Raw genomic sequence first — 11781 nt, forward strand, 5'->3', positions numbered from 1 at the left:
GTCGCTCGGTCACTCGCGCGACGTGGCAAACCGCATGAAAGCGACGGGAGCATGCGACCAAGGCGATAAGCGACCCTTTCTAGAAATCCAAAAGCCAAGCGACGCGACGACCGACCGCGAGAAATCTCCGTCGCTCGTCGCTGTCGCCATCGCTCGCTAAATCGCTTACATGCGGTTCACCCTTCACTGTCACTTGTCGCGTAGCTCGGTTTTTGGATTTCTAAAAAACTTAGCGCTCATCGCCTTGGTCGTGTGCTCCCGTCGCTTTCATGCGGTTTGCCTCGTCGCGCGAGTGACCGAGCGGCAGCGAAGCGGGTCGCCGTCGCTTGTCTTCCCGCTCGCCAAATCGCTTACATGCGGTTTTTAAATCGGTTGGGCTAATGAAAATGCGCCGCATTTTTTATAAGCTGCGCACCCTGGGAGCCGCACGGTATGTTTCTGCACAGGAACGAACACCGAAAGCACGACGTATGTACGACACAGCGGCGATGGAGCCACACGGTTACACGGCCGTAGTGGCCGTAGTACAGAAAATCAGCTAGAGAAAAACAATAATGAAACTAGCAAAACAGAACAAAGAGTAATCACACCGTGCTACAAAAGCACCAAAGTAGAAAAATTAGTTCTTGCAAGAGCTACCGCCGTCGGCACGGCGGGCGGCACGGAGCGCTTCATGGAGCCAAGGGAGCAACGCGGCCGCGGTAAACGAGTTCGATTGCGACAAAAACAAACTAAAACACACAAAAAATACTCCCACGGCGCTTCAAAAGTACCAAAGTATAAGAATAACCCCTAGTTTCGATCAAAAAGACCCTTTAAAGTTGTAAAATACTGCTAAACCACGCTCAAAAGGTCCGGCCAGATGGCATTCGCGATAGCAAGAGACCTCGAAGATGGCGACCGCGGTGGGCGATGGCAGCGAACCTAGCGAGTGACGTCAAGTGAATGTCACCGCGAGAAGCTGGACTTTTTTTACTACGCTTATTGGAGTACGACTGAAGGAGTGTCCAAACAGGACACAACACGCACGACTCCGACAAATCGTGAAAATTGAAGCGGACGCGCCCGCTTCAATTTTCACGATTTGTCGGAGTCGTGCGTTTTGTAGTGTCCTGTTTGGGACACCCCTTCAGAAGCACCCACCATAGGTCTCCCCCCACCTACCTTCCATCTTTTAATTAAAATTAATTTTGCGTTTTTTTTTTGTTTTTTTTTTATCCGTTTATACCGTAAGCAGTCCTGTCAAAATGGTACTGTAAAGAACAAAACCGTTTGCTTTTCAGTAAGCAAGATGACGCTAACAGTTGCAGGTCCCAGCTTATACAGCCGCGTGCCCGATCAACATCATAGCAGCAACGATTTTTTGGAGGAAGTATTTTTATTGAATACAAGTACTGCCACAAGCACTGGCTACAGTTTGCACACACGCTACTAAAAGAAGGCGTGCACAAATTCGCCCTAAATGTTTGTACGTTCCTGTTTAGACAAAAAGTTAGAGTTTTGGTAGATCGCTTCCGCACAGATGGGTAAAAGGGTGCGTGCCTCAACTACAATGTCGTAAAGGCAAAGAACATATCCAAATACTCCGTTACCAAGATCAGGACACAAAAGCAACCACCGTAGCAAAGGAAGCGAGGGATATGGTAAAACTCGTAGCGCTAAGGAAAACAAATATATTGTTTAAGGTAGACATGAAAGAAGCTTTGTGTTCTCGTACAAATAACAGCAATGAACCCGACAGAGAATATTGCACCGAAATCCTGTGTAGGAGAAAGATATGCACCGGATCTCCAGTAAAGTCAAGATTAATTGGCCTGCTGCGAAAGACAGGATTTTCTCAAACTTAAAATAATTCAACAAAGTATCTGCTAGGCAGAGGGGTCAAAGCCCCTAGAATAAACTAGACGGAAAATTCTCAATATGATGCGCGGCAATAAAGTACGAGAACTCGCCGCTGCGCCGCCACGGCGTGTCTTTGCTTCCATGTGATCCCTTTCTGCCACCCGTTAAAAAGAAAGCAAGGCTGCGCGCCATCACCGGAGCTAGAAGACAGCATAATGTTACTAGCGCACCGTGTCATGCTTAGGGAGCCTGCATGCTAAGACACTATCCGCCAACGCACTGTTTAGAGACAAGCAATCGCTCGCCCACGCGCAGACGCCTAACAGTGTACCCCTTATATCGGGCGGTAGCTTGCGCCACCTAGCCTAGATTAGTGTTTCCAACTGCTCGATCAAGGTCACGTGATTTAGGGGTTCAATTTTGGAACACGAACTGCGAGATGACGAGAAAGTTGATCGTCTGCAAGCGTCCCTGCCTTTCCTCCTCGCCACACATGCGCACTTGCGACTAATTGGCCCAGGGGGTATCCACCTTCAAATTGCAAACGGCCCCCATGGTTTCAGTAGGCACACTAACGCGGGGTGGCGAGTTCACGAACTCTAAGGTCAGACCTTGTAACCAGAACAAAACTACCGTCAATCGAACACGAGTGGAAAATGAAGTACAGATACTCGTCACGGCTTACTGTTTTCTAATGTCATTCGTGGAGCCTCCTGAAGGCATTGCCGAGAAAGGGTATTTTTTCAATTAACCTCGCAGTTACAAAATACGCTGCATATTTGTAGCGTTGTGCCGTGCCGTATATACGATAGGCAGCGTTGCATGATTGGTACATAGCTTCCTCGATTATGCATAGGATACATGTTGTAGATACACGACACCGGCACAGCTTTGGTTTACACAGCTATAAGGCATGATCTAACTGCAATTTTCTCGTTTATTTATTTGCGGAGTTTGCATAATAATGTTTGGCACAGATTTGGGAGCTTCATGAGAACAGTTTTGTGTATTTTGCATACATAAAATTCTCTCATGAATCTTGCTTTCTAGCCTGCACAACCGACCGGGCTACTCCACTCCAAATAAATGACATCCTTTTCCTCCAGAAGACTTGTAAGGCTGTACAATGATAAAAGCAAAATGCCCATTAAGTTGTCTCAAAGAGGGCACAGACACTTCAATTAAAAAGTAACCTAGTGTTACAAGCTCAACATATTGCTAAGGTAAGACATTTGATCGTTCTTTGTTCAAGGCATCCAGAGTCATTACCTAAAGCAATGTGCAGCAAAAAGGATGCAGCAGAAAAATTGTGAAACTAAGCTGCTCTACTTTACTGAGTATATATGATGCAGGGCTATACTAAAACACACACTACACTCAATTTAACACAATAGGTTTGTAAAACACAAGCTAAAATATGCCACTACTGGGATAATGCAAGCTAACATAAAATGGGACAACAATGCCGTTGCATTAGCAGACAATAAACAAAAATACTCGAACATCGAACACAAAGTTTCACCATGGATAGCAAGCAGAAACAACTACAAGGTGACATTCCCAATAAAAACACCTTCACACAATCAAAAGAAAAAGAAATCATGAATGTAAAATTTAACACATCCCGAATAGAATGTGCACATTCCAGATATCAACCAGTGATCTCTCATCGTGTGCATGTTAAAATGTTTTGCTTAGGTAACCTTTATCAAGAAAATTACTCAAGGGGGACATGACCCTAGCCAGCGATTTCTACAAGGGAAGGATGCCCGATGGGCATGCCTCAGCAATATTTGAAGCCAGTGAAAATCCGATAGGTGAGCATTATCCCAAAAGTGTAGCATCAGTGGCATTTTAAAGCATATTAAGCGGTGATTTCATGTGCACATTGAATATGTATTGAATAAAGTATCTAGCATGGGTTAAGTGAAAATTTGTAATATGTTGGTGAAGAGAAAAGATATATAAAAATAAAAGAATGAGATGATGCTCACATACCATGAATGAGCGTGTACACCATGCTCGATGGCTACAAAATGGAAAATAAAAAAAAAACTCCCGCAAAGATGACAAAAATGTCTCCCTAAAAACTGCCCAAGTGCACAAATTGGTTACACCTGGGACCAGCATAGGCTTCCAGTGGCTTCAGCGTGATCTAGCATGTGTGACATGCAACCAGATAGTAGATTGCAGTGGCCCTAAGTGTTCATGACCCCCAAGAGTCGTTTTACTTGGGAGTAAAAGCAGGAAAAAAGAACAAACACACAACTCCACATGGGAGCATGTAAGAGAGCAAGAAAAGCATGTAAAAAACATTCACGAAAAAGAGATTGCTGCCATAACCGGGTCACAAATGAGGTGCCCATCCAGTGCAGAAAGGAAGGGTAATTTTAAAAAGGTGGGACGGACATCAAGGGGCAGTGAAACACTGGCCTCTAGGGCAGTTTGCTGGAGACTTTCAGATTGTTACGTTAATCACACCACAAGTGCAACCCAACATTTTAGAGAAACACAGTATAAACACAGCTAAGAAATACATTGCCACCATTTCGACGACAGGAGGGGGCAAAAAAACAAGGTAAAAAAAAAAGGACACCTGCAAATTACAAGTGCAGATCAACACTTTTGTGGCTGTATATTTTAGCTAGCAAAAGAGTTGAGCATAGGTTATTAGCTTGTTGATAAAAATTAACTGAAGTTTCCACTCAGTAAGCTGCAGACAAGTGTACAAATCGCCAGCAGATGCTCCTATAGGTAATAAAAAGGAATACACTTTTTGTATTTCTACCAGACACCTAAGAGGAAATACTTTTTTTTTTTTTAATTTCAAATACAATTCACTAAGTTTTGCATTACATTTGGATATTCAAACCCAGACAGAGTTATTTGATAGTTATCAAAACAGTGTCTAAGGCAGGGGCAAAACAAAAAGCCACTTTAAGAAAAAAACATTCCTAACTACGCAAATTTAAGGACGTACAGCTTTGCCCTACAAGCATTTCTGGTTACCTATGCGGAGCCAGAAATGCCTTAAAATATACTGCCCTTGATGTTAACTTAATTTTGCTGTACTGTGCAAGAGTGTGGATTTATGGTCTAGAAGGACAATAAGACCTTGGTAGCTTCATTTTTTTCACTCTTTTTGAGAACCTTAAAACAAAACAATATTGTAATAATTAAACTGGAATGTGCTTAACATGGCAATTGGTAATGTGATTAATATGGCCAGGTGGACCATAATAGGCATTAGCATGCCAACGATTTGGGCTGCCAACATATTCAACACCAACTTGCAAACACTCTTAAATCTGCCTCTAGATGCTGACAACAAATTTGTATCAGTGTAGTAGGGCTGAACAGAAAATTAGTGTTTTGGAACATTGCATGTAATTACTATAATAGAACAAAAATGACAAGAAAACAATAATGAACCATGTTGAAGGTGGATGACCTTCACATCAAGAAATATTTGACACACTATGTTTTGCTCATATAACTTGGCAAAAACAGACCCAAATTCATAGTAAAGCTTCTTATACACATATAAGAAGATACAATATAGAGAACCTGATCATTAAAAATTGCCAAGATTGTATATTGCATAGCAACAGGCCTTTAAAAACATCCTAAACTAAGAAAAAAAAAACGCTCCAGTAAACATTTTGTGGGGAACTTAGTGCACGCTCACAAATCTTTCCATTGCAGAAGCGAATCTGAAACAAGTCGAGTGGAAGCATTGATGGCAGATATTAAATGGAAGGGTACCACATCACATCATGGAAAAACCGACATGCATTTTGTACCATTATTCTGACAAGGTTCTTTGGCGGCAATGACTTTGAGTGCAGTATGAAAATGTGTTGGCACATAAAAGCCTCTCTGTAAAGATCCTACTGCTGCAAGGTGTTTCAGATTGATTTTGAGACATCTTAAAGGGGCCCTCTGCAAGGACTTTTTTTTACTGATTTTTAATTTGCACCGAACCTGAGTGCACCGAATGTAGTAACTTCAGTAAACTTTTTTTTATTTTAAGAGTTATAGGCAAATTTGAACTACAAAAACAAGCAAAAAATAACCTTTTTCATGATTTCCTTGGTCGTTTGAGTGGCCGTGAACTAGAGGAGGGGTAGTGAGCTAGGCAAGAGCTCACGGTTGCCGCACTTCATGTCGGCGGCTCGAGAAAGCGCCACTAAACCATTTTCTGGATAGGCTGTATGAAGCGGGCAGCCAGGGCGGCTCGCATTGCATTTACTGCGCGATTAAACACTAATTCGGCATGACACTTCATTGGCCACAAACGACAGAAAACACGGGGTAAAGATAAGTTCAGAACGGGAACCACTTCACGCTGCCATACCGCCAAAAAGCCAAACCGCGAGCCAAAGCTGCTCGCCAAAGGACTTCGGAACGCTCGGAACCAGTCGGATCCTCCAGTCCATACAAAAGCAGCACCGCCGCGTACATTCTGGACCTTTCTACGGTCGCCGCTCGTCGATGCCTGATCTCACTACACCTTTTTAGTATGCGCCACCTTTTCCACTGCTTGGTGGCGGGTATGTCGACAAGTCATTTCTTGTTTCTGTACTTTCTAAACTGCATTTGTTTCACTGATCTAAAATACTGAACAAAAACTACTTTTATAAATAATTGAAACGGTTCGTGCCACTTATATTTTGTATGTCGACTAAAAGAAGCTTTTAGTGGCTCTGACCAGTAGTAAGCCCAGGACCAAAGACGTCACATATCGTGAGCTTTCGGCACCGCAGGTCACCTCCCGTAGATGGTGGAGGTTTCCGTGTCGTATGGTTAAAATATGACGCACTGATATTTAGTTACTCTCTCCGTGCCCGCTGGCTTGCCCGAACCCCGAGACGTGGAAACCACAAAAAAGGTAGATGCTTAAATATGATTGCAGGGCCCCTTTAAAGTCAATAAACACATATCAACATTTGGCTAAAAAAAAAAAGAATTGTTTTTAGAGTTGTATGTGCAATTAAAATGTATCTACTTTGTACACTGCAGACCTTCCAAAATGTCGGTGGAAGATTTGCACGACTAAACAGGCGTCAAGGGATTACGAGGTACAAAGGCAACCAACGGGAATTTTGATTTTGCTCACATGAAAACAGCAAAGAAACTTTAAAAACTGTGTTTTCTTCTTTTTTTGAGCCATATGACTAACATCACAGTTCATTTCAAGCTGAAGACAGTTACAATCTTTACACAATAAAAGTATACCAGTTGAATATAGTTTCTCAGCTTCAAAATCTGCTCAACTTAGTGTTGTGCAAGAAAACATGTTGAAAATTCTTCCGCTATAACATTTTACCCACCAAAGAATTATGTGAAACATGAGACAAGATTGACTTGTTTGATCTACCTCAGAGCCCAATGACACTTAAACAATGTGGCCATTTGGCCTTCTCCTGTTGTATTTCAGAAAAAGTTACATATAGACCAACCCTTTTGATAAGTTTTTTTTTTTTCTTGATATTTTTGTGTTTTTTATGCATACTACACCACTTCACTTATGCATAAGCGTGCCCCGGATAACATCAAAACTTACTCTTGTTGGCACTGAAAAGTACCCCTGTACTCTGGTTTTAAGTTTGATTACAGGTGCACCTATCCTAACATAAACAAGTAGGTATGCAGCTAACTTTGTACTTACAAGATTTTAAATTGATTTACTTGCAAATTACATCATGTATGCACAAATATAAAAATAATGCAAAAAAAAAAATGTTGGCAACTGGTAGCAAGTGAGAAACTTGAAGTGGTCTGAACTCCAAGAATACCTGTTCCCTTGCAAATGGCAAAATCACCAAAACATCCCTGCTTAACAAATTACATGTTACTTTAATGGAAGTCTTGATATGTGTACCTTTGACATAGAAAAACCATCCGGTTGGATAGGATATGTAAGTTATCAATGCACTACTGGCAAAAGACACACTGATGGTTTTGTGTGGTGCTTCAAAATCTACAAAAATCTCGATTTCAACAGGACTGCTGCATATCATTCGATGTTGTTTTTCAACTTCAGAGGTGTGCCATTTAACAATGCTCCTGCTAAGCATGGCGCACAAAACTGCATAGCGTTTATTTTATCTTGTACTAAATGCTGTACACTACTTTGCTACAATCTTTGTAAGCTTATGTACCTTTAATGCACTGCAAAATGTTTTAATGCATCGGTGGCAGGCCAAACTGTTTTACTTGTGCATAGTTCCCAGGTATAAAACAGCTCGCCATTAAAAAGGACTTATAATGCCCAGACTGAAAAATACTGGCCAAAAACTGAGGATTTAAATTAGCATAAACATTCATTGATAAAGAACCTGGCTCCAGAAAACTGGAAAGTTATATACAATTGATCACTCAATGCCACAGGAAAATGTAAAGATGAAATATCATTATATGATAACTTGTAGACATATCTACATGTGACCGGTCATAAAACCTTTAAAACTGCCCTTTCACAAAACGTATGCAATGCCTTTTCTGGGATAAACATGGAGTAGGCTACAAGAAAAACAAGAACAGATTAAAAAGATAATGCCACATCAGTGCAAAGCATGAGCTGCACAACAAGGAACTTCTACAAAAAAAAAGCGAGACTATAAAAACACGAAGAGTGCTACACAAAAAAGTTCTCAAAAACTGCACAGGCAGTGTTACTCGACTGGCATTTAAAAACGGTGTATACAGTAGGAACTTAAAAGGACTATAAACAGGTGTAAAATAATACTCATTTGGCATGGTCCAAAAGAAAGAAAATACGGCATTCTGTCAAGCTCGTATCCAGCGTCAGCCATGGCAGTCCTTGGAATGCCTGCTTAGTAGCAGTGGTTCCTTGTTCGTTGCAACATAGAACTTTAACAGAAACGCTATGAGACAGTACTAACACGATTGGATGCCATTTGGGCAAATGGTCAAGTGATAAATGACTACCAACGAGATTTTCCTCCTATGTCTAACTTAAAAGCTTATCTGCCACCGGGCGACATCTAAATCGCATTGCATAATTTGCACCTACTTCCTAGATCGCACCACTGCAGTGCTACTCAGGTGTAAATGGTCAGCAACAACACGACTACAACTGCAGCTGCCGTCAAACCGACCGTCAGCATTACTAAGGTGTCTTGCAGGTTCAAATCGATGGGAGAAGTTCTCCCCTTTCTGCGCTTCCCTCTCTCTACTTCTCTACTGCCAGAGACGCAAAGTGGAGAGGAAACACTTGGCAATAATGGTGCATGCGGTGCGCAAAAAGAATAAAGCTTCTCCGGCACTTCGAAGCCTGCAAACAGGTGTACAAGGGAAAACGCAAACTAGTAATGATGGCTGCAAACAATCTCGAACGCGGCTCTGCAGGATGCCGAAATCAGAGACTCTGCAAGGCGTGGTGCCCGTCGTTGCCAGGCACCACCACCACGAGTCACTCACTTTGGAAGTCGTTGGTGGCTATCTGAATGGTCTTACTACGCAGACTGTGGATGGCCAGGAGATCCGTGGTGCTCGTCAGCGCCTGGTGTGTGAAGAAGTGCTCCATCTTGTCCAGCATCCCGAGGATCTCTCCCGGACGCAGGTTGGTCGGACAGCCGCCGTGGTGGTATTGACTCTGAGGCGGTGCCTCCGAGATCCCGGGCTTGGCGCACTCTATGGCCTCCTCGCTGAAGCTGTACGTCGTGGAACAGGAATCGTCGCAGTGAAGGTAGTCCTCGACATCCTTGCGGGTGATGTCGGGCCGGACCTTCATCAGCGAGGAGCAAAGCTGGTCCAACGGATCGCCGCTGTTGTGTGACTTGCCGGCGCACATCCGGACAGGGAGGAGCTGGGACCGGACCCAGCAGCTGACAATGGTCTCCCGCGGGATCTTGTTCCAGGCCTCTCCCAGGAGCAGCAACGCATCAAGAAACGAGATCTGGTTGCCGAGGTTGGGAAAGTTGAGGTAGTGCACCACCAGGTCTGCACGGTACTTGCACTTGAACATGTTGAGCACCCCGCCGTAGAGGGGCTGCAGCTCGCGCATGTTGGACTGGACGTAGAGCAGCTTGACGCGGTCCGACTGGACACTCACGTGAGCCGGGCACGTGTCAAGGATGAGGACGGCATTGTGTTCGACCTGCTTCTCGAACTCCCAGAGCCACTGCTGGAAGATGTTACTCGTCATGAAGGAAGATCGCTGCCAGGTGTACGTCACAGGCAGCTTGGACTTGTTCTCCTGGACCTCCTTGGATTCACGCTGACTGTTGATGACCAGAGGCTTGATCTTGTGCGTGCCGTTGGCGTTACAGCAGAGCAGCACCGTAAGGCGGTCGTCCGGACTAGCGCCGCTGTTGTCGGTGGTCGGGATCGGGTCGCAGCCGTTGAAGGACGGTGGCTTCTTGTAGAGGATCGAGGTCTCGCAGCAGCTGTACACCCTGGCAGGGTCGTGGTCGAGCAGCGCGTGGTGGTAGTTGCCCAGGCCGCAGGTGCCGGCCCCGAAGTCGTCCAGCGTGGTGCGGGGCTCTTCCTTTGAGACGTTTTTCAGCGCGAATCCGTGCCTCTCCTTAAACTTGTACAGCCAGCCGTTGGACGCCTTGAAATCGGTGGTGCCCAACACCTGTGCAAGTTGTTTGGCTTTCGCCTGTATGGCGCTATCGGAGAGGGGGACCTTCTGTGACGTCATCTCGAGCACCCACTGAAGCATTGCCGCGTCGATGTCCGCGAACTTCAGGTGGGCGCTGTACTTGCGCTTGGCCATCAGGACGCCACCGGTGCCGTCCGCGCAGAATTCGCTCGGCTCTCCGGCGGCGCGCTTGGCCCGCATCTTACCGCCCGCCGCTGGGTGTATCGTGCACAGCTCGGCCACTTGCTGCTGCTGCCTCGTGAAGCCCCTGTCCATGATGTGCTCGAGATGCGGCTGAGTTTTCTCCTCAGTCGAAAGCATTCTGCTGACTTTGTGGCTTTGTCTTGTAGCGCCCGCAGCCTCGAGTTGTTTTGACGTTGACCGCGGCGTTGTTTGTTCAGGAAGAGAGTGTCGCCATCTTGTGGCCCTTCGATCGAATCGATCGCGTGAAATTTTTGCGTGAACCCAGTGTTGTCGGCGTTAGTGCTCGAAATTTTCGGTTTCGATCTTTCGGTTTCTGTTTCGGAGGCTTTGGCGAGCTTTTCAGTTTACGAAGGATACTTTGTGTTTCATAATGCAAGTAAATTGAAGACAGTTATTTTATAATTTTGAGTCGTGTGATGTAGAAATGAAGACAAAAATAATATTCTGTGACTTTAGTTGTTGCGGCTTGGTGCAGCACATAGCGTTAGTGTGCAGCTTAGAGTTGTGCAGCACCAAGGCTCTCTACCTCGTTGTGCAGCCACAAGGCACAACCCTTGCGGCTTGTGCAGCCACAAGGGTTGTGTTCTAAAATTTACCCAATGCGACTCCGCAGTAAAGGTTTCGTACCACGGGGTTTCAAAACTTACTCGCGCCTACTCGATGACGTCAGAACTCGCGTTCCAGAAGCGGGTACCCTCCTCAATCGGGGGGTAGCAGGGGGTAGCGTCAGATCAAATCGAGTAAATACGTCACGTGATCTGTTCGTCGTCTGCTTTCTGCGCCGACAGACGTCAAAGGCGTCAAACCTCGTTTGCCCCGCTGGCTTTGTGGCAGATGTTCGAAATACCAAAGAATGAGGTGCAGCCATTTATCTGGGTTTATTGCAATTTGCTGTTTTCAACGCAGGAATTGATTGCAGCACATCTAGACTGCGCACTTTTCCCAAGAAGGTATACTTGTTGTTATCATCAGAGTGCGAGCGTTCTTGACGAGCGTACAGGAGCTTTTCCGCATCCTCGGCGTTGGAGATAACTACGTATTCTGACGTCGAAAATGTTCAAACACAATAAATAATGCAAAAGTTTTTTTTTTTGTTTTTTTGTTTTTTTGTTTTTTTTTTAGAG

General features: G+C 44.7%; 1 protein-coding gene across 1 annotated transcript; it reads right to left on the reverse strand.

The window, feature by feature from the left end:
- Window positions 1-1359: 1359 nt before the first annotated feature.
- LOC8052742 (tigger transposable element-derived protein 6-like) lies at window positions 1360-10887 on the reverse strand. Its single transcript, XM_002435847.4, has one exon. It carries the CDS (start codon window positions 10772-10774, stop codon window positions 9281-9283), a length of 1494 nt encoding a protein of 497 aa, XP_002435892.2. The 5' UTR covers window positions 10775-10887; the 3' UTR covers window positions 1360-9280.
- Window positions 10888-11781: the final 894 nt, after the last annotated feature.

Source organism: Ixodes scapularis, unplaced genomic scaffold, assembly GCF_016920785.2.
Source record: "Ixodes scapularis isolate PalLabHiFi unplaced genomic scaffold, ASM1692078v2 PGA_scaffold5__190_contigs__length_132052651, whole genome shotgun sequence".
Classification (NCBI taxonomy): Eukaryota; Metazoa; Arthropoda; class Arachnida; order Ixodida; family Ixodidae; genus Ixodes; species Ixodes scapularis.